This window comes from Hakea prostrata, chromosome 1 (genome assembly GCF_041222555.1).
Source record: "Hakea prostrata isolate BN-2017 chromosome 1, UWA_Hpros_2, whole genome shotgun sequence".
Lineage (NCBI taxonomy): Eukaryota > Viridiplantae > Streptophyta > Magnoliopsida > Proteales > Proteaceae > Hakea > Hakea prostrata.
Window position 1 is genome coordinate 67,203,206 of NC_142600.1, and position 23,438 is coordinate 67,226,643.

Here is a 23,438-nt window from a genome sequence, read left to right on the forward strand (position 1 = left end):
TCCATTAACCTTCATTGTCAATTCTCCTTTCTCTACATCAATTAACGTTTTCCCAGTTGCTAAGAATGGCCTTCCTAGAATTATAAGCACATCTCTATCTGCTTCAAAGTCTTTCATGAATCTCACATAATTTGACATTTGTTCAAGTGCTTCTACCAATGGTATATTGATATGTAGCTGCTTCAAAATATCCAAGAATTTCTTAAATTGATGGTATTACTGCATGTGAAATCTTTGAGGAAAAGGTGATGGTTTAATACTCTTTTTTTTTTTGTCTTTCTAAAACTTTGCTATAGTGATGCTGTAGCATTCTGTTTAGCACTCTATTTTGTAGAGTCAGTGTGTTCAAACAACAACCGTATCTCCCTTCTCCCCTTCTTCTTGGATCGAAATAGGCTCCTTCTGTTGGCTAGACTTTGAGTGAGGTTGCTATAGAGCTTTTTTCCACTCCTTAATGCAATAGTGTTACAATGCTCTTTGCCTTCACGTCTAGGATTTTCTGTGTCACTTGGCAATGATCCTTGAGGTCAATTGCTTAATGCACTAGCTAGTTGTCCTACTTGATTCTCCAGATTCCTCAATGAAGGTGCTTGACTCTGAATAATTGCATCATTCTTTGCCATATACTCCTTTAATAGAACTTTTATTGATAAAGAGGGTTCTATCGGGTGAATCTTCACTTGCTGTTGAGCACTTGGAAGGTGATGAGGTCAAGTTGGGATGGAATATGGATCGAATTTTTTTCTTGAGCATTTCAAGAAAAGTTAGGGTGTTGCCTCCAACCCAGGTTATAGGAGTTGGAATATAGATTATTGGCGTTGTTGAAATTATCAACATAGTAGATAGATTTGCATTGAAATATCGGAAATTAATCGGGGAGATATTAATCGGGGAGATTTCGCTGATTCGTTGATTTCGACCACTACCGAAAGGCTGAACTTCAACGAATTTTCGTTCCTTGGCGTGAAGTACAACCACATCAATTACGAATAAAAATAAAATAAAAATAAAATAAAAAGGAAAACAGCACATTAATTAATTAATTAAAGAACAGAAAATTTTGTACTTCGCGCGAAAATGCGGAAATGCGAAAATGCTAAACTGGTGCACCTGCAACTGATACCGTTACCAAAGCAGGTGCTATCTTGCAAAGCAATGATTGGCATGCAACTCGCTGCTGCTGCTAAACCGTGGCCCCTGGTTCACTGCCTCTGTTCTGGGAACGATGGAGAAACAAGAAAAGGTCCCCCTACGATTACGCCGGACCAAATTCCTCCAAATGCGCTTCGTCGGAAGATGAATTCTCTGTGGAGAGGAGGCTTCAGCTTAGGCGTCGACTTGGGAATGTCTCGTACTGGCCTTGCACTCGGCAAAGGCTTCTCTCCTAGGCCTTTAACTGTAATAACCTCTCAATTATCTTCTCTATTTTTCTCTTCTCATTCCATCATTCCATCATTCCATCATTCCATTAGGGTTTCGTTTCAACTGGTTTAGGTTTTGGATTTGCGTGGCCAAAAGCTGGAGCTGCAACTTCTCGAGATTGCAGAACGACAGGTACACCTCTCCCTGCCCCTCTTTCTTATCTTACTTACTGTAGCTACGCCTGTATTGAATCTAGTCAAGTTCGGAAATTTTGGGAACAATTCGGCCAACATTTTCTCTCCAGTGGTCCGTCAGAATACTTCTTTCGTTAATTTTTATTCAACGTGAAGTTAAATGAGAGAGAAGGTTTTTTATTCTTGATAAATTGAGTATTCTCATTTCGGGAGTAAAAATCTCTTTTTTGTTGATTGTTGATGTTACTCTTTCGGAAAAATTCTAGGAAGCTGATGAATTCATAATTGGGCTCCCTAAATCTCACGATGGGAGGGAGACGCCTCAATCCAACAAGGTTCGCAGTGTGGCTGGAAGGTTTGCTGTTCGAGCTGCAGAGAGGTGATCCTTACCCACTTCATTTGTCACTTAATTTTCTACTACTTGCAAAACAAATGTTAAACATTGCACCACGGATTTCTGGCATATTACGCTCTTTTTCCTAATGGGAATTCTATTGTTTAGTTGGGAGCGTTTTCTTCATTGAACTTAAAGGATTTACTGACAGTAGTCTTTAGGTACCTGTTTCTATCGAGGTACTCTACTAGTAGCTAAAGCTTTTGTTCTGAACTTCTCAAATCCCTATTTTTATTGCCTTCCACCGTGTCCTATCTCCAAAACTGTTTAATTCCTACATTATTTTTCTTGGTTAGATGTCCCTTTACCCTAGTTTACTGTTTGGTCAAATTGGGAGTTGCTTGTTCCATTTACTAGGCTTCTTGTTGGGACTCCAGTCTGGATAATCTATTATAGTATGTAAGCAGCTTTTGGCTACCATTTGTTAGGCTTCTTGTTTTATTGACACTCCAGTATTCAGGGGGTTTGGTATTAACAGGGTGTTCTGTCCTTTTAGATGCATCAAACGTTTACTGCTCTCTAGACAAAGTTCTGTCTTGGCAATATCTTTATATCGTCAGCAAATTTTTCTTTCTTTTCTATGTTAGTTTCTCTTTATCTATCATACATACATGGGAGATAGTCAAGATAATATATTTTAGAAAAAGAAGTGATAGATCCTTAACTAGATTCCCTATTGCCAAATAAAGAAAGATTGCAGCGGAAGAAAATCAAGATGCACGTCCTCATTCCTCCACAAATATTTGTCACCGGCAAATCCTCCTCAGTCTCGCAGAAAGAGAAGAAAATTCACAACCCAAATACCGTTGTGGATGGATGGTCGAAGAGCGAGATCAAACTAGGAAGAAGAAAAAAACCTCCTCGAATTTTCCTTCCTTTGTTCCTGCATTTCTTGCAGAGAGAGAGAGCATCTTCGAAAAAAAACCTGTAACTCAATTGTGTGTTAAGTGGGTCGGCGGTTATAAAATATAAGGATATATTTTGTAACCGCCTAACCTTATATTTTATAACCGCCTAATAAGTGAATTTTCACAATTGCCCTTGGACATATTCAAAATTTCCAACATCTCTTACTTGCATAAGGGCAAGTATCGATCTCTTTGTCACAGTGTGTCCCAGACACACACACACACACACACACACACACACACATATATATATATATATATCCCTAATATACACATTTCAATCTCTGTACTATGTTTCCCAGATACATAGACCATTTATGTCCCAGACACCAACATCCACAAGTCATACTGGTTAATGGGTCGTGCGACGATTAATCGATGATATACTTGCACTCGTGAGCCCCAAACTAGAAACCTTCACAGAAGGCTAGAATGACAGCATCACTCAAAAAAACACGTTAAATAAGCATTAGTATACCATAGTGTCCTAGGTTTATTCAAACTCACCATACAAAAGGTATCACAATCCCTCTGAGAGATCACCTTCTTGTCCTTAAAATGTTTGCTACTGTAACTAATACAACTAGCGCCAGCAAACAATCTTTAGGTGCAGGTGAATCAAACCTTTTCTTTTGCCTTAGACCATCACTACACTTGAGATTGACTCCTTTCCCGGTAATGCCTCTTTAGGTCGAATCAATCATGACCATAGGTAACACCCCAAAGTAGCCACATCAATCCCTCATTTCATGATGTCGTCAAAAGTTACTAAGGACATTAATGGACCATAAAGTCCAGGACTCACACAATGAAAGGAGCAGGGATCCATCTTCTAATTTCCAATGGTCGCTAAGCACACATAATATGATATATGTGTTATGGTGGAGCATTCTATACACAATAGAATGTATGTCTCTCCCAACACCATACAGGTCTTAGTCTAGTCGCATAACTTGCGTCTAATCCAAGTTTCTTTATTGTCACTACCCCAGCGCACATAAAGTACTCGTACCGGGCTTCTATAGGCAACATGAATAGTGGGAACATTCATGTCGATTCTCTTCATCATATAGAATCTCGTATTGATTCCAAAGTCAAGGTGACAATATGATTTTGAATCGACCTACACAATATCATTCACAATCTATCTCATCTTTACTCGCTACCAAAGCGCCAGAGGTGAATGCTCGTGTGAGTGAGTCATTCTCATGCCTATTGATATCATGTTTTTTGCTAGAAGAACACAATCATACAGAAAATGAAAAAACAAAGGTTGGAATGAACTCATATCACTCAATAGTAAGAAAGTTTCAGTACATAAATAAATCACAATCTACGCAAGGACTTTATATGAGAAATAAAAATATCATTGGCTATAGGTTTGGTAAGAGGGTGAGCTACCATCTGACTAGTAGATATGTGCTTAAGTACAACTTTCTTCTTTGCTACAGTGTCTCTAACAAAATGATATCTCACTTGTATATGTTTGGTCTTCCCATGATACTTGGGGTCCTTGATATAACTAAGAGCTATCGTGCTATCTCACTTGTATATGTTTGGTCTTCCCATGATACTTGGGGTCTTTGACATAACTAAGAGCTATCGTGCTATCACAGAAGACAAGGGCATGCTCTTTAGATGTCAACACAAATCCAGTATGTCGTAGTAACCTCCTCAACCAAACAACCTCCTGTACCACAGTTGAGCATGCTACATACTTTGCTGTCATGATCGAGAGAGCTATACAAGTATGCTTCTTACTACACCATAATATGGCTTGGCCATTCAGCAAGAAAACATATCCAAAGGTTCATTTGCACTCATCAATATCTCCAGCCCAGTCGGCATCATTATAACCAACCAATCGTAAATCCGATCATTGGTAACACAACATGTAGTTACTCGTTCCTTTGAGATATCTCAATATTCTTTTGACTACTTTCCAGTGCTGTATGCCTGGGTTTGATTGGTATTGACTAACCAAACCTATTGTATAACAAATATCTAGCCTAGTACACATTATAACATACATAAGGCTACCCGCAACACTAGAGTATGAAACTCTTTCCATTTTGGTTTTCTCTTCTAGAGTCTTAGGACCCATATCAAGGCTTAAATGCAAACCCTTCTCCACTAGAGTATCTATTGGTTTGCATTTTTCCATTTGGTATCTCTTTAAGACATTGTCAATATAGGTCTCTTGAGATAAACCCAATAATCTCTTTTGCCTATTTCTGACAATTATGACACCAAGCACATAGCTTGCTTTACTCATGTCCTTCATATCAAATATGGAGGACAACCATTTCTTAATGGTTTCCAATAGCTCTTTATTATCGATAGCCATGAGTATGTCATCTACATACAGTGGTCGAATGACAAAATTACCATTGAATCTCTTGGTGTAAGCACTGTGGTCTTCCTCAAGCATGGAAAAACCATTTTCCATCATAATTTGGTGGAAGCGCACATTCCACTGTCTAGATGCTTGCTTTTAAGCCATATATGGACCTCTTAAGCTTGCACACTTTGCGCTCTAATCCCTTAGCTTTAAAGCCTTGAGTTTGATCTATATAGATCTCTTCCTCAAGTTCTCCATTGAGAAAAACAGTCTTTACATCCATCTAGTAAAGCTCTAAGTCCATCTGAGCAACAATGGCTAATATAAGGCGAATAGAGTTTCCTCATAATCAACGCCCTCTCTTTGGGTGTAGCCCTTAGCCACCAAACGTGCCTTGAATATCTCAATAGATCCATCTGCCCTTCTCATGATCTTAAGAACCTAGTGGTTCCCAATTGCCTTTCGGCCCGGCAGTAAGTTAACCAAGTCTTATACATGGTTAACTCTCATCAACTCCAATTCTTCCTCTATAGCTTTCAGTCATTCATTTGAGCTCATTCCCGCTAGAGCTTTTTACACGCTCTTCGGTTCGTGCTTATCGACTGGAGTCATCTCAGTTGCCTCGTAGTCAGTCTCTTCAGGAGCTACTACGTAGGCTTCATCCTCTATGTTAAAACGTCGACGAGGAACTAGCCCTCGCTCACTACGGCGTATGTGCATGTTAGATTGTTCACTCTTTAAGGGAGCTATCATATTTGCACTCCCACTCCTATTAGGATCTTCTGGATGAACCTCAGGTTCATTATCCAGAATTTGAGTCCCTAGAATGACAAGATCATTATCTTGCATTTCAAAGAATTCCAATGAATCTTTGTTAACTCATGCAAAAGATGAAAAATCATTTTTCGAGAATGTCACATCTTTGGACTCAAGTTTCGTTTTGCTCTCACTCTCATCTAGCCTAATAAAGACATGGCTCTTCGAGTGTTTAGAATATCTCACATAGATATACTTTCTTCCTCTGGGTCCAAGCTTCCCATATTGATGAGAGGTAGAGTGAACATATGCTACACAACCCCATATGCACATGTGACTCAAATCTAGCTTCCTTTCAGTCCATAACTCATATGGAGTGGAAGGAACCGATTTAGTTAAAACTCTATTGAGGATATAGGTTGCAGTCAATAAAGCATCTCCCTAAAAAGAGATGGGCAGGTTTGCCTACGCTATCATGGATCTCACAATGTTTAGCAATGTTATATTCCTCCTTTCAGCAACCCCATTTTGTTGTGAAGTCCTTGGAATAGTAAGTTGCCTAGATATCCCCTTTTCATCACACAACCCTTTGAACATATCGGAGAGATACTCTTGATCTCTATCCATTTTAAGAGTTTTAATTCTTTTATCTAACTGATTCTCAAGTAAGCTCATAAAAACTTCTTAAAACATTATAGAGCTTCTGACTTATGAGAAATTAGATAAATATGATCATATTGTGTATAGTCATCTATAAATGTGATGAAATAAGTTTGTCCTTTCCTAATATACACATTTATGGGTCCACAAACATCTGAATTGATAAGTTCTAGAGGAATAAAGGCTCTCAAAGCCTTTTTGAAAGGTTTTCTAGTTGCTTTTCTTGCTATACATGATTCACAGTTGGGAAATCAGATAGTGAACCTTGGCCCAAGAGGCCTTCTCTTGCCAACCTGTTCATCTTTATCTAAACCAATATGTGTTAGTCTAGCATGCCACACAATAGAATCAATACACAGTATTTTGACACACAAAAGCATTACTAGAATTAGATAAATAATCAATTGCATCCAATACAATAAAACCATTCTGGGGAAAACCACAACCATAAACTGTATCACCTAGATACAAAACTATAGGATTGTTTTCAAATACAACTCTAATACCATGTCTCATAAGAAAAATAACAGAAACAAGATTCCGCTGAATATTCGAAACAATACAGCACATTATAGAGTAACAGCGTCCGGTCACGCCACAAAACTAATTTGTAAGTGCCAACGCTATAGACCTCCACACTCGAGCTGTTCCCCATTGTTATTCTTCTACTTCCTCTTGGAATACGGCGGTATTCCATGAAGCTCGAGCGTTCCCTTGTTATGTGTTCTATTGCACCTAAATCAACAATCAACAAAGGACTTAATTCAACAAGCATTGAAGTGCTTGTTACATAACAAGATAGGTATAACACAAAGTACATACCTCTTGCTCAATGCAATCACGAGCAAAGTGACCAAGCTTTCGGCAATTGAAGCAAATCACAGGCGATTTCCTTTTGCCACCTCTGGTCCCCCTGGAACGCTTGGGGCCATTTTTTTTCCCGTTCCCACCCTTGTTGCCTTGCTTGGAACGTTAAGGTTGAGCGTTATCCCTCTTACGCTTAAAGCTTGCATGCTTGCTTCAGCAGCAAATACCTTTGTGGGAGAGGCATCAACCATCATTCAATCCTCCTCCATCCTCAAGGTGCTTAGTAGCTTGATTAAATATCGTGACATCATCAGCATGAGTCAAGAAGATCTTCATGTGCTCCAAAGTCTTGGGCAATGACCTGATGACTGCGGAGACTTGCTCCTTATCAGTCTTTTGGCGCCCACATGCGCTCAACTCACTTATCATGTTGGATATGATGGTTATATGTTGCCTCATAGTATGACCCTGGCGTATCTTATAACCATCAAAAGTGTGTCTGAGTTAGTGGTCTCTAGTGGTGGAAGTCCCTCCATACTGATCATCCCTCATGGAGCTCAGGTTGATATTCCTAGCTACCCTCTCCTTCCTTCCAGGCATTGTAGATCTCAAGGTCCCTGCGATGTTGTGCAATGGAACCTTCTTCAGGTGGGGACACGGCCTAGTTTATGGTTTTCAGCATGTCCTGCTCTTCAAGGAAATATTGCACCTTTCAGTGCCAGAGGTCATAGTTCCTCTCATTCAACTTATCTCCATTGGTGAGGTCAACAACAATGCTCTTAGTCAAGGTTTAAAGTATCCCACGATTCCATACGATACTAGCCGATACGTATCCATATTTTACCAAACCGAGACGATACATCTCGATACGTCTCTCCATTGAATTACACTAAAATACATTAATTAGAGCGATACAATACTCGATACAGGACGATACGTCTCTTAAAATCACCTGACTGATACGATACTTGATACCGATACTTTAAACCTTGCTTTTAGTTGCATCCATATCAACTAGACACAATACATGCAAAGATGAGTTCAAATTTATAGCATAAAACACAAACAACAGCTAATTCACACTAGCATGGACAACCTGTGGGATAAACATTTGAACCAAAAGAAATGCTAACAAACATCCAATCAAATCCACATAGAATTTATATACTAGTTTCATTTTGTGCTAGAAGTATGATTAAACAATTAAAAAACCCAAATTTAAGTTGTTTTATTATTTATAAAAGTAAAACTCGAAGTCATGCTCATGCTATGAGGTGGTTTACATAGAATGCTTCTACCTCAATAACTCCCACTTAGCCCCAATAAGCTTTTAATGCCCAAACATCACTCAGAGTATCGAGCTACAGGTGTCCAAAAAGTCAAATCACACTCTGATTGTCAGACAAATCAAAGTCTGAAAAGCAGACTGATTTTCGTTTGATCAGGCGAAAATTCCATCTGGTTTGCTGTGACTAAACGGATGTCCGTCTCGCCAAATAGAAGTATGTCTTGTATGAGACGGTGCTCCATTTAGACGAAAAAAATTCTGTTTTTCTCAAAAAACGAACCCAAAAACGCCCACACAGGACTGGATTTATGGATTTCATCATCCCATACATAAAAAATTCAAAAAGCATTAAAAAAATTTATATTTTCATAATATTTCATTCTAATAGTCTCATTTGGATCCAAAAAATAGAAAAGAAATCACAAGGATCCTTCCACTTGGATAATTCAAAAACAAATCAAATTATCTAGTTCAATAATAATTTAGGGTTCCAATAAAACCCTGGATCCTCCCACATAGATCCAATCTAATAAATTAAACAACAAATAACTGTGGGAATCGTGGCTCTGTTGCCAATGTTGGTTTATATTTATCTATCATACATATGTAAGTTATAGTCCAAATAATATATTCTAGAAAAAGAAGTGATATATTTTTAGTTGGATTTGCTATTCCCAAATAATGAAAGATTGCAACAGAAGAAAATCAAGATCCACGTCCTCGTTCCTCCACAAATATTCGTCACCGAAAAATCCTCCTAAATCTCACAGAAAGAGAAGAAAATCTACAACCCAAATACCATTGTGGATGGATGGTTGAAAAGGGAGATTGAAACATGGAAGAAAAAGAAAAACTCCATGAATTTTCCTTCGTTCTTGCATTTCTTGGAGAGAGAGAGAGAGCGAGAAAGTAGCTAAAAAAAATCCTGTAACTCAATTGTGTGTTAAGTGGGTTGGCGGTTACCAAAATATATCCTTATATTTTGTAACCGCCTAATAAGTGAATTTCCACAACTGTCCTTGGGCATATTTAAAATTCCCTACATTATGTTGGAAATTTTGAATATGCCCTAGGGCAATTGTGGAAATTCACTTATTAGGCGGTTACAAAATATAAGGATATATTTAGGTAACCGCCAACCCACTTAACACACACGAGTAAGATACGTTTTTGGAAACGGCTCTCTCGTTCTCTCCCTAAAAAAAACGCAGGAACAGAAGGAAAAAAAAATTCATGGAGATTATCTTCTTCCTAGCTTTGACTCGCTCTTTAACCATCCATCCACAAAGGTATTTGGGTTGTGGATTTTCTTCCCTTTCCACGAGATTGAGGAGGATTTGCCGGTGACAATTTTTTGTGGAGGAACGAGGACGCGGATCTTGATTTTCTTTCGCTACAATCTTTCTTTATTTGGGAATAGCAAATCCAGGTAAGGATCTATCACTTCCTTTTATAGACTATATTATCTGGACTATCTCCTATGTATGTTAGATTTGAGAACCAACATTGGCATCCGAGCCCCGATTCTTTGTTCCTCCCGAATTCTGTTGTTTGATTTCTTGGATTGGATTCAAGTGGGAGGATCCAGAGTTTAATTGAAACTCTAAATTATTATTAAACTTGATAATTTAATTTTTTTTTTTATTGGGATCCAAATGGAAGGATCCTATATGATTTCCCTTCCCTTATTTTTTTAAAATCCAAATGAGACTATCTCATAGTAGAATATAATAATCGCGTGAAGTTGTTAATACATGAAAATATATATATACGAGATGGACGTCCGTCTAGTCACATAAGACCAGACAAACTTCCTTCTGGTCACAATAGACTAGACGGAATTTCCGTCTGATCAAACAGAAATCCATTTGCTTTCAGACAAAGATCCTTCTAAATCCAAATGTTGATCTGTTTAATAGCCAGAGTGTGATCTGACTTTTTGGACACCTGTAGCTTGACACTCTGAGTGATGTGTGGGCATTAAAAGCTTATTAGGGCTAAGTGGGAGTTATTGAGGTAGAAGCGTTCTGTGTGAACCACCTCATAGCATGAACATGACTTTGTGTTTTACTTTTATAAGTAGTAAAACAATTTTAATTTGGGTTATTTAATTGTTGAATCATGCCTCTAGCACATAATGAAACTAGTATATAAATTCTATATGGATTTGCACGAAGATTTGATTGGATGTATGTTAGCATTTCTTTTAGTTCAAATGTTTATCCCGTAGGTTGACCATACTAGTGTGAATTAGCTGCTGCTTGTGTTTTATGCTAGAAATTTGAACTCATCCTTTCATGTATTGTGTCGAATTGATATGGCTGCAACTAAGAGCATTGTTGCTGGGCTCAGCAAGGGAAATAAGCTGAATGAGAGGAACTATGACCTTTGACACTGAAAGGTGCAATATCTCCTTGAAGAGCAGAACATGTTTGAAACCATAAACCAAACCGTGTCCCGACCTAAAGAACGTACCACTGCACAACATCGCAGGGACCTTGAGATCTACAATGCTTGGAAGAGGAAGGATAAGGTAGCTAGGATTACCATCCTGAGCTCTATGAGGGATGATCTGATGCTTCAATTGAGAAACACCAAATTGCAAAGTCTTTATGGGAGGCAGTGACGTTCCAGTATGGAAGGACTTCCACCACCAGACACACTTTTGATGGTTATAAGATGCGCCAGGGTCATACCATAAGGCAACACATAACCATCATGTCCAACATGATAAGTGAGTTAAGCTTCATGTGAGTGCCAAAAGACTGATGAGGGGTAAGTCTTCGTAGTCATCAGGTCATTGCCCAAGACTTGGGAGCACATTAAGATCTTCTTGACTCGTGCTGATGTGTCAAGACATTTAATCAAGCTGCCAACCACCTTGAGCTATAGGAGGATCAAATGATCGCTGATGCCCCTCCCAATGAAGTATTTGCTGCTAAAGCAAACACTAGTAAGGGTGCAGGCTTTCAGCGCAAGAGGGATAAGGCTCAACCTCAACGCTCTAGGCAAGGCAACAAAGGTGGGCACGAAAATAAGAATGGCCCCAAGCGTTCCAGGGGGACCAGAGCCAAGGACTCCACAACAAAATGGGGTTGCTAAAAGGAGGAATAGAACGTTGCGACATGGTGAGATCCATGATGGTGCAGGCAAACCTGCCCATCTCTTTTTAGGGAGATGCTTTGTTGATTGCAGCCTTTATCCTCAACAGAGTTCCAAACAAATCGGTTCCTTCTACACCATATAAGTTGTGGACCAAAAGGAAGCTAAATTTGAGTCACATGCGTTCATGGGGTTGTGCAACATATGTTCACTCTATCTCTAGGCAATATGGGAAGCTTGGACCCAAAGGAAGAAAGTGTATCTTTGTGAGATATTCTGAACACTCAAAGGGCCATGTCTTTATTGGGCTAGATGAGAGAGAGAGGAGAATGGAACTTGAGTCTAGGGATGTGACATTCTTAGAAAATGATTTTCCATCTCTTGCAAGAGTTAACAAAGAGTCATTGGAATTCTTTAAAATACAAGATAGTGATCTTGTCACTCCAGGGACTCAGATTCTGGATAATGAACCTGGGGTTCATCCAGAAGATCCTAATGGGAGTGGGAGTGCATGTGATAGCTCTCTTAGAGGATGAACAATCTAACATGCACTTACGCCGTAATGAGTGCAGGCTAGTTCCTTGTCGACGTTACAATATAGAGGATGAAGCCTACATGGTAGCCCTTGAAGAGACTGACTGTGAGGCAACTAAGATAACTCCAGTCAATGAGCAAGAACCAAAGAGTGCAGGAAGCTCTTGCGGGAACGAGCTCAAAGGAATGGCTGAAAGCTATAGAGAAAGAGTTGGAGTCGATGAGAGTTTACCATGTCCAGGACTTGGTTGACTTACCGCTGGGCCAAAAGGCAATTGGGAACAAGTGGGTTCTTAAGATCAAGAGAATGGTGGATGGATCTATTGAGATATTCAAGGCACGTTTGGTGGCTAAGGGCTACACCCAAAGAAAGGGCGTTGATTATGAGGAAACTTGTTCCCCAGTGGTTAGATTTGCCTCCATCCGCCTCATATTAGCCATTGTTGCTCAGATGGACTTAGAGTTTTTCTAGATGGATGTAAAGATTGCATTTCTCAATGGAAAACTTGAGCAAGAGATCTACATGCATCAACCTTAAGGCTTTGAAGCTAAGGGATTAGAGCACAAAGTGTGCAAGCTAAAGAGGTTCATATATGGCTTAAAGCAAGCGTCTAGACAGTGGAATGTGCGCTTCCACCAAGCTATGATGGAAAATGGTTTTTCCATGCTTGAGGAAGACCACTGTGTTTACAACAATAGATCTAATGCTAATTTTGTCATTCTGACACTGTATATAGATGACATACTCAAAGCTAGCAATTGTAAGGAGCTATTGGAAAACATTAAGAAATGGTTGTCCTCCATATTTGATATGATGGACATGGGTGAAGCAAGCTATAGGAATTGAGAGGATGGATCCCTGCTCCTTTCATTGTGTGAGTCTTGGACTTTATTGTCTATTAGTGTCCTTAGTGACTTTTGACAATGTCATGAAAAGAAGGGTTGATGTGGCTAATTTGGGGTGTTACCTGTGGTCATGATTGATTTGACCTAAAGGGGCATTACTGGGAAAGGAGTCAATCCCAAGTGTTGTGATGGTCTGGGGCAAAAAAGGAAAGGTTTGATCCAATTGCACCTCAAGAGTGTTTGCTGGTGCCAACTATATTAATTATAGTAGCAAACATTTTAAGGACAAGAAGGTGATCTCTCAGAGGGATCGAGATACTTTTTGTCTAATGAGTTTGAATAAACCTAGGACATTGTGGTATACTAATGCTTATTTAATGTGTTACTTTGAGTGATGCTGTCATTCTGGCCTTCTGGGAAGGTTTCTAGTTTAGGGCTCACAAGTGCAGGTATATCACTGGTTGCACGACCTATTTACCAGTATGACTTATGGATGTTGGTGTCTGGGACACACTGTGACAAAGATATCGATATTTGCCCTTGTGCAAGTGGGAGATGTTGGGAATTTTGAATATGTTGAAGGGCAATTGTGAAAATTCATTTATTAGGCGGTTACGAAATATGAGAATATATTTTGGTAACTGTTGACTCACTCAACACACACGAGTAAGATCGTTTTTGGAAACGGCTCTCTCGCTCTCTCTCTCGGAAAAATGTAGGAATAGAAGGAAGAAAAAAATTCGTGGAGATTTTCTTCTTCCTAGCTTTGATCTCGCTCTTCAACCATCCATCCACAACGGTATTTGGGTTGTGGACTTTCTCCCTTTCCACGAGATTGAGGAGGATTTGCCCGTGATGATTTTTTGTGGAGGAACAAGGACGTGGATCTTGATTTTCTTCCGCTGCAATCTTTCTTTATTTGGGAATAGCAAATCTAGGTAAGGATCTATCACTTCCTTTTCTAAAATATATATCTGGACTATCTCCCATGTATGTTAGATTTGAGAACCAACACCCGGACATGGACCCACCTTAGTCTTCTATGAGGTTGATTGAAGTTCCCTTGTTCCTATTTTGATGAAGTTGACTATGCATGAGCCCTGCTTGGTAAAATCTCCCAAAGACCAAGAGTTTATTGCCAGAACGACTAGCATTTTCAGTGTCTCTCCATATTTACAGGAATCTCTATTTTCTTTTAATATTAAGTAATTGTCCATGTAGTCGACCCCATTTAGTTTGGACAAGAGATGTTGTTGTTGTTGTATTAATTAATGATTTCAGTATTCCCTGCCAGCAGAGGTTGGCGAGTATATCTGCAAGACGAACATGGGACATCAATGGAGGCTCTTGATTCTATGATTGATCTGTAAGTTTTTTGTGAAGCAACCTAATTATTTTGTTGCATGCGTTTTGTTTGGAGCAAGCATATCTGTAAATTATCATGTTTTGCCTTCTTTTCCTTTTTCCTTTCTGTCTAGTTTACAAATCATCTTCAGTTTACTTTCCACAAGTAGTATTGTGCTACTTGCCATAGAAAACACCAATATCTTTGTCCAGGCCTTGACAAATGAATTGTAAGAGTTATTGGCATCTGTATTGAGGCGCTTGGAGAGTGCTTTCATGTCTCTACTGGACTCTTGCTGTCTAGGGTGCAGTACTCCACCACTTTGCCTAGCTGCACAGTGCTTGTATTGCTCTTCCACAAGTTCATTTTCACAGTTTAGGCTGGCTTCAAAATAGGTCCGTATGGGAGTCGCTTTTGCCCCAGGTCAATTCATTAGATTTTGTAAATCCACCAGGCGTTAAGTAGGATGGTTACTAGTACCTGCTCTTTGTCCTGATTGAGTTAAGGAGAAAGGGGGCCTGTACTAATGTTGTAACTTCCAGATTTGTCCCATTTGTTAATGATTAATAGGTTTCAGAACAAGGATCATCAATAGAACATGATTCATCATACTTACCAACCAACAGTGAACCAATCCGATTAATCAAACCATAGATTTTCTTTTGAACAGGAAAATGGTTTACAAATTCTCACCTGAGCCAGAGGATTTGGATGTCCTGGGGATTCATTAGTTGGTGCTATGTGTTAATTGTCCTTTTCAATAGATTAAATGCCTCAGGTTCACATCACAAAGGAAGTGTCATGTCTGGTTTCTTGATGACAAAGAATTTGTCTGTAAGCTCAAATATACTTATCTGTGACGTATAATCAAAGGCTGAATAGAAACAAATACCATGGAACCAGGACCAATGGACCAAGCCAGCCCATTCAGTCCAGCTGGTCTAAGGGCCAGAGAGGCCAAACACTTTTCATATTACTGTTTGTATGAACAGTGCACAGCCTCACATTTGACTTAAGTGGAAATACTCTTAGAAGATTTGTGGGCCCAATATCAGATTACATGTAGATTTTGTTCTTAGGAGATTTAGGAGCTTAGTTTGGTTTCTGTTGTAGTATTTCTATTTTAGTATTTATGCATGTTGCTGAAATATAAAGTATAGAAGTGTCTAATTTTAATTTGCTTCTATTTCCCACAAAATTCCATGATCACTAGTTATTAGGATATTAGTTTCTATTTCTTGTAAAGCTTTAACCAAGCTATAACTAGGCCCAATCATTGCAATAATAGAAAAGACTATAGAGAAATTAAATTTGCAGTCCACTTTGCCCTTGCTTGTTTAGGAATCCATGTTCAAACAGCTGAGATAGCTGCGGTTGAGAGACTTAAGGGCTTAGATAGCCCTCCCCCTATCCCTCTCCCTTCTTTTCCATCTTCGTGTCACCTTCTCCCTATATTTTCTTTTCTGCTGTTACTGTTGTGTCTGCAACAATTTCTTAAGGTCTCAAACTGAACATCAGCATCCATCCTCAGCTGATTTCAGAGGTTGCTACTGCTGTTACCCATTATTGAAGGCTGTTTCTGTTCTGGTGATTTAGTCTTGTTGCTGCAGCTTGTGAAGATCATAACTCAACAACCCCAACAACCCTTGGTCAGAATTGATTGAGATTTAGAGTTTTTTCTACTGCTGTTTTTACCTATACTCGATCCCAATTCAGACCCATTGCTGTCGGCTGGATTGCTACACATTCATTAACTTCTATTTCTGGACTTCTTTTTTGGGTGAATTCTATGTTCGGACTTTACTAGACCTAAACCTGGGTTTTCCTGCTGGAGTTATTTGGAGCTTGAACAATATGTTGGGAATGTTATCCTTGGGTTTACTGTCTTACATGAACCCACCTTGCAGGCAGTCAGGATTCTGTGCATATGATCCCTAACTGGAGATTTTGAAACCAAAATCAGCATTTATTATTAAGTGATGTTCCACCATAAAGTGTCTAAACATTTCACTTTTATTTATGTATGTGGCATTGCAGCTTAGATATTGTCCGGACTTAAGATCCTGAACATAGAATCCAATTATTTGAATTCCTACTTACTGCTAAGGTAAGCTATATTATGGCCTCTTTCGTGCCAGCTGCTTTCAATTAATATCTTGGTCACTTATCTTTCCTTGCCATTGCTTGGTATGGCTATAAGTGCCTGGGCTACTAGAGTAAATACATGGTTTGAGTTTGAGACTGGTCACCCAGCATAAAAAATATGGCAGAAGGTTAGGACTACCTCCTCCTAACCCCATGGGGATCCTGCAAAAGTGGGACTCATATCAGGATATGCCCCCTCTCTATAAGTTGGTGATACTTTGGTGTGAGTGTAATTTGCTGTGATTTTATTGTTTGTTGTCATAAGATGTGAATGATTAAATAAAATCAAGGATTGAAATGCCTTATCGAATGAAACTTCTACCAATAATCTTTCAGGGGTGCCAAAAAGTCTGCTCGTCAACGAAGAGTTGATGCCTTCGCTGCAATGGTATGCAAAATCTTCTTCAAATATGTTTCTTTCTCGACTAGTTGAAAGACGGTGTTTTATTTAAATATATTCAATTTTGTTGCATTGCCTCTCTCTCAGATGATATTGGAGAGATATTTCTCCATGTCAGGTAATGAAGCTGAACTTGTGCTTCCCAAGCAGTTGGACCTTCAACAAAGGCTTCTAAGGGGTCCTGCCAAGGACATAGATTTTTTGCCAGAAAGTTTTGAGGCTTGACAATGTACAAGGCTACAAGGCATCTAAAACAGTAAGTTTCTAAATCCTTCATGGGAATCACCTTTGAATATTATGAGATTATTCTTCAACATTTCTGTTGATTGAACTGTCTCTACCATGGATCGCTTTTTCAGTTTGCCTTGTAATGTATGGTTTTCAGTGCCATAGTCCATCCCTCTCTGAGTGCATTGATAATCTTATCAAATCTTAGTCAGTCCCTCTATATGGAAAATTATATATACATCGATACTTTCTACTTTTAATCATAAGCAAATTGTGGACTGGATATCCTTTTCTTATTGACTACTTGTTATTTTAAACATTGTCTGCATATGGAACCAGCTAATTTCTTCATAAGTTGGTCCTTGGATTAGCAAAACCAAGTTGTTGTGACTTGTGAGGATAATTTAGTATTCTGAGCACATAGGTAGTAAATTATATGGTAATTGGTGTCACTAGTGTTTGTGGTCTTTCTAGAAGTCACATGACGGATCTGAGCCATCTATTTCATGGTTTTTCCTATCTAAGTAATCTGTTCCAGGCTCAGAGTTGGGTCAGTGTACATTAATGGCCAGTTTACTGGAATTCATGCGTGTGATATACATGCTATCATGTCAATACAAAAGATTAGTTCAAATATTTGGTATGTAAATTTAACTACACTATACAGATATTGAGTTGGTGAATATTGGTGAGAGGGGGATCCCACGGAGGGATTATTTTAGATATATGACATTAGAAGATGACATTGCTCAAAAGATATGAGGTGGATGACTTGGAGAGGTGCATATAGAGCTTTGTGCAATTGGTGTCATTCAATCAACCATGATGTACAGTGCTGAATGCTGGGCAGGGTCGTATAAAGAATCTATGTATAGTGGAGAGACATGATGCAGATTGATGGATCCAAAAGGGTTAGAGGCTGTCCTAAATTAACTAGAGAAGCTTTGAGAAAAGGCATGCTTTGCTTAAGCCTTGTACTGGGTATGACTTCAAATAGAGCCGAATGAAGAGCGAGGATCCATGTGGCTGATCCAATCTTGATGGGGTGTGGTATTGTTGTTGAGTACACTCTAGACTCGGATGGTGCGGAGCATTGTAAAGTGGCTTTTAAATGCCGTAATGTGGTGGAGACGAGGATGGGTACTGGATGTCCAACAAGAAGCGGCTATTATTCCTGATTATTAGACTAGGATGGATATGGCTAAACATTGAATGGTTCAGAGCTGTGATGGATGTGGAATATTGACCTAAAAGTAGTAGTGAGGATGGACATGCATAGGTTATGCCTGGTCTCAACTTGGGCATCGACTGTGTGGTTATTGATGTGTTATGTTGCTGCTGTTATTCTGCTATCATTGCTTTCTTTTTCTTTACTTGGGTCCAATGTTATGGAACCCATTCGGTTGGGAAGAGGCTGAGTCCTAGCAATCCTTTTAAAATAGAAAGAACATTGTTCAATGGTATAAAACTTAAAGCTCATTGATATATTGATTCTCTGATTTCTCCAGGTCTCCCCCATCTTTTTTAAGCTGGACTGTGGAAACTAATGACTTTGACTAGATTTGACAAGTCTGGGTGTTCGGTTTTTGACTAAATATAGAATCGTCGTTCAAAACTCCCCCATTCCATGTATATGAATTATGAATCTCTTTCTCATTTTTATTATTTTTATGGATCTTCTTTGACAAATTGTTCATATCAATAACATATCTTGTCATTCTTAAATGATCTGAAATAAAGAAATTATTGCCTTCACCTGGAATGTAGATTGAACGAGATCTCAACCGGAACAGCAAAGCATCTTGGGTATAAACGACCATCAAGCGCATGAAGAGGAAGAACACATGGACCAATTTTCAAATCCTGCACATGCAGCTCAAGTAATTGGTTTCCTGGTCATGCGGTATAATTTGGACGGTTCCTACCGACTACACACCTGATTGCCGTTAAAGCCTCTTAGCTTACATAATGGTCTTGATGGACGGTTCCCTCTTTGACTTTCTTGATTTGGTTTCTCTTGATTTTTTAAGCACAATTCCTCCCGTCTTCTTTTGAGCAAGGGATATTACTCCACTCATATTAATAGTTCATTAACCTAGTGCAGCTGGGGATTTATCTTGTGAAGCACAGCGATGACAAGTTATAATTCTGGATGCAATTGTAGAAATGGGATCGTCACCCAGAAATGATAATTTATATCAGAAATAATGTAGTTCTGAATCTCCTAGGGCCAGTGTCTAACCGAAAAATGCCCAAAACGTTTAACTTCCCTTTTAATACAACAACATCCTTTCAATTCTGTCACTCTCTTTACAAATGATTAACCACGCGTTCTGTTATACTCCACACCACTCGGTTCTCAGCTTTTGATGGTCAGTTGTAATCTGTTCCCTCTGCAAGGCGGCCGGAATTTCAGTGTCTGGAAAGTCCGACAGATCAGCCTGATATCTTCTTCACGGAGCTAGGTGCAAGCTGAGTTGGTTGTGGGCTTGTAGCTCAATACAATTTGCTGAACCCAGACGGCTGTTGAGATGGCAAGGAAAATTCCCTTTCAACTGAAACCTGCAAGCTTGCCATCACTTTTGTTAGTGATGCCCAAAGGATTGGAGCACAACAGAAAGCATACCCGAACACAGCGAGGGCTCGCACAACCCCATCTTTGTACCAAGGGTATGCCATGACAAACAATGTACCGGCAATCTCTATGCCAGGCGTCAATACAGCAAGTGGTGCCAACTGGAAAGAATTGATCGCAACCGATGCAAGCGATGATGAGCCAAACAAGTATAGTGTCCAGCCTACAAGTGGGTGCACCGTCCGTGGTATGACAAAGAATGGGATTGTGTAGGCAGCCAAAATAGACCACATGACAGCCATCTTGAATCCTGTTTGCAAAGAGAGAGACTTGTCTGGCTTTCTGTAGCAAAACTTCGAAAGGTTTGGACGTGCAAGCCGGGTCAGTGCCATCACTATCAGGTACATTGCCGATAGCATCAGTACCATGGGAATCTCGGCGCCATACCTGTTTGAAGAAAATGAAACAGCCAGATAATAAGTCACACAGGGGATGAGGTTTGATCTGGGCAAATAGTCTACAACAGCTTAAAAATTGCTTGCATAGCAAAGCTCTGGGAGGGAGACCCTCTAACCAGAATCCCAGCACAGTATGGAGAGAGCTCGGGTTGCATTGATCATTTAGATGGCATTCGAAGTTGGTATGTCCAGGAAAAAAATAAGCCAAAACTCAATGCCAGAGGAGCCTTTGTGTTGCCTACCAATGGTTCTTGGTTTCATCTTTTGATACTAGAAAATTTCTTGAACTCACAAACAAGCATAAAATTGATATGTTATCTTACCCTAGTGTTCGTCTGCGTTGCTCGTGCCATTGAAGACCTAACGGTAGGACTGGCCACGACCACCAGTACCATGGCTTTAGCCATGGAACGCTAGGGAATGTGATGACACTGTTAGGACCACAGGGGATGCTCCACCTGAGCTTCAGATCTGCCACCCAATAAAGAAGATGTACTTTGTCATTTGTATCACAACAATGTTCATTAGGTATGTATTGGATACTTCAAATACCTGCAATATGTGTAAATATGTAACAGGCAAAGAATTGACTACTTACAGTAATACGAAGCATCCATCTGGTAACCCAGCGGTAGCCTGTATGTGCCTTCAAGCCTGGTGCCATTAGGTTGTGGATGGAACATCGGACGGTCAAGCAAGTCCGAGAAGTAGCCAACCAGGAAACCCTGGTCTGCACCATCTGGGTTTTCACGTCCAATCTCTAATTCATGAATCATATGCTGGAACACTTCCATTGATGGCTGAAATCACAGGGGAATAAAAGTAAACAAGAAGTCAAAATCAGTGTCTTCAATTATTCATGGACAGCCGTTTTTTCAGACCCATTTAGGTTTCAGTCAACAGACAAGGAAGCATACCTGTAAAACGAAGAGGCCAGTGTGGAAGATGCAGGGATTGATGAAAACAGCACAGAATTGACCACACTGGAAGAGTTCATCAGTCTTTTGAAGGAAGAGATTATCAGAATCAAGCATGACCACCCTGTCATACTTCACCAGGCTCCAAGCATAGAGCTTGTTCATCGTCAACTTAAACCTATCATAGTTTCTATCCGTCTGGTATGGATTATGCAGGTTCTCCACCCTCATCACTTTCACTCCATCTTCAATTTCCCTACACCAAAACGCAAGTTGGTCACCGCACCAAAACAACCTTAACTGATCTTATTTGACTACTGCAAATATAAAAATTACTCCACAGATCATTGCAGGCTCTTTGCAGAGTGAGTATAACATCCTCAAATAGATAAGAACCACGCTCGTATACAACTGTTCTTGATCAAAACAGTCTTGAACGATCAGATGACTTCTAGTCAAATTACAGCAAATTGAGACAAACCCATCGGTTTATAATTGTTTTAAGTTTTAAGGGAATGAGTCCGACCAAGTCAACAAAGTTAACGTTGATCTTAAGCCTCCTAAAGGAGGCAAACGGTGGTTGTTAGCACACTCAGATGGAAGAGGAAATTTCCCTTTTTTTTTCCCATCTCAAGATAGACAAACGCGAAAATATTGGATGAAAAAAGCTAGAGAGAAGAAGAAAAACGTGGTGTTCACGCGTGAATCCCTAAAAATCGAGACAACTTTGGTCGTTTGATTGGTCTCATGTTCGTTTGCCTCGTGATGTGTAATCCACTACTGGAAAATGCCTTCAATGCATTTAACCTTTACTCACCGACCACGAAATCCAAGACTCAGGAATCGAGATCCCTGCGAATCCAACGGCTCATACCGTCTGTCCAAAATCATTAATACACTTCAAGTTCGCCGGAGGATAAAACTCCACCGAACTCGCCAGACGGCGCCGGAAAGACATTAAAGCATCCAGATTAAGAGGAGAGAAGATACGATCAAGAGATTATAAGATTTAGCAACTAATGAAGTCGTGGAAGGAAGGTTTTCTACTTACATAGCTTTCACCCATCGGATCGGAACGTCAAGGGAAGCAATGACGACGAGATCGGCGTCGACTTGAAGTTTTGCTAGAGATCTGAGCATCACACGAGTCGCAACATAAAACTCGTAATCTCTTGGTGTTCCCATATACATCATCGATACATAAGCGTTGCGGTGCACAACTACTTCCTCAGAGACGGCACTTTGGATCGCCACCGCTGCAAGAGTAGCCATCACCAACAACAGAACCTTCAAAATGCTCAACACCGACCTCCTTCCGTTCCCCATTCTGTCGTTCCTCACAATAGACAGAAAATACAAAGAATTTTGTGAAGCAATCTTTATACAAAATTTAATCTTGCCTCTTGTCTTCTCATTCTCTTATACTAGATAACCGGCGGTTTCAGGAAACTTGGGATTAAACCCCTTGAATTAACCGGAAAAGCATGAAGATTCCGACCAGAACGACGGAAGAAAATCAGGTTCAGTTTTTTCTCCGTCGTTCTTCGGAACCAACGAGATTATACTAAAAGAGTTTCACAGCGAGAGATCACTCAGAGCAGAGGAAAACGACGAGAGAGAAAGAGAGAGAAAGAGAGAGATGAGAAGGAGGGCTTGGTTTCCCTCTTTGAAGAGTTAAAAAAAAGCCCTAAAAGGCCTTAAATAAATAAAAGTGGGATTATTTTCCATTCTGGCTTGATTTAAATTTAAGATAAAGGAAACTAAACAAAATGGTCAAGGGCCCCACTTTCCAGCCGTTTGTAACAAGACTTTATGGCAACATCGCAGAAATTGTTTGTCCCGCGTTCTGCTGTTGCCACGTGGATTGTTGATAGATATTTTTCCAATCCTGTTCCGGTTCACAATGAACCGGCAAACAGTTGGTCTTGTGGTCGACTCTCCGACTTTACTTAGTTTTCACATGGCATACCTAAGCAGGTGCATTCCATTTTTATTTGGATCAAGGATGCATTACATCTAAAAGTTTACACTGAATTAAAATATAAAATTTTTATTTTCTAACTATTAGATAACCTTTGAATGTAATTGATGGACATGTATCATTCATCCATAGAAAAAATTGATGATCTATTTGTAACAAGAAAATGACCTAATAAAGTTTTCAGAGGATAGAGAGAT

General features: G+C 39.6%; 2 protein-coding genes across 2 annotated transcripts; one reads left to right on the top strand and one right to left on the bottom strand.

Annotated features, from left to right (window-relative positions):
• Window positions 1–1,077: 1,077 nt before the first annotated feature.
• LOC149029499 (Polynucleotidyl transferase, ribonuclease H-like superfamily protein) lies at window positions 1,078–19,930 on the top strand. Its single transcript, XM_089143488.1, has 7 exons — window positions 1,078–1,398; window positions 1,495–1,554; window positions 1,823–1,935; window positions 14,487–14,558; window positions 17,019–17,070; window positions 17,170–17,338; window positions 19,078–19,930. Exons 1-6 carry the CDS (start codon window positions 1,078–1,080, stop codon window positions 17,305–17,307), a joined length of 756 nt encoding a protein of 251 aa, XP_088999614.1. The 3' UTR covers window positions 17,308–17,338; window positions 19,078–19,930.
• LOC149029500 (putative glucuronosyltransferase PGSIP8) lies at window positions 19,566–22,934 on the bottom strand. The gene is made up of 5 exons (XM_089141908.1): window positions 22,312–22,934; window positions 21,261–21,516; window positions 20,942–21,143; window positions 20,667–20,814; window positions 19,566–20,332 (listed from the first exon to the last, which is right to left on the bottom strand). Exons 1-5 carry the CDS (start codon window positions 22,584–22,586, stop codon window positions 19,807–19,809), a joined length of 1,407 nt encoding a protein of 468 aa, XP_088998034.1. The 5' UTR covers window positions 22,587–22,934; the 3' UTR covers window positions 19,566–19,806.
• Between the last annotated feature and the right edge of the window lie 504 nt (window positions 22,935–23,438).

Bases quoted from the DNA above. Each gene is read 5' to 3' on its own strand.
- LOC149029500 (XM_089141908.1), bottom strand. From the start codon at position 22,586: ATGGGGAACGGAAGGAGGTCGGTGTTGAGCATTTTGAAGGTTCTGTTG. The intron at 21,517-22,311 runs GTAAGTAGAAAA...GTTTTGGTGTAG, and splicing joins ATCCGATGGGTGAAAGCTAT to GGAAATTGAAGATGGAGTGA. The intron at 21,144-21,260 runs GTATGCTTCCTT...CTGTGATTTCAG, and splicing joins CTGGCCTCTTCGTTTTACAG to CCATCAATGGAAGTGTTCCA.
- LOC149029499 (XM_089143488.1), top strand. From the start codon at position 1,078: ATGCGGAAATGCGAAAATGCTAAACTGGTGCACCTGCAACTGATACCG. The intron at 14,559-17,018 runs GTAAGTTTTTTG...ATAATCTTTCAG, and splicing joins CTTGATTCTATGATTGATCT to GGGTGCCAAAAAGTCTGCTC. The intron at 17,071-17,169 runs GTATGCAAAATC...CCTCTCTCTCAG, and splicing joins TTGATGCCTTCGCTGCAATG to ATGATATTGGAGAGATATTT.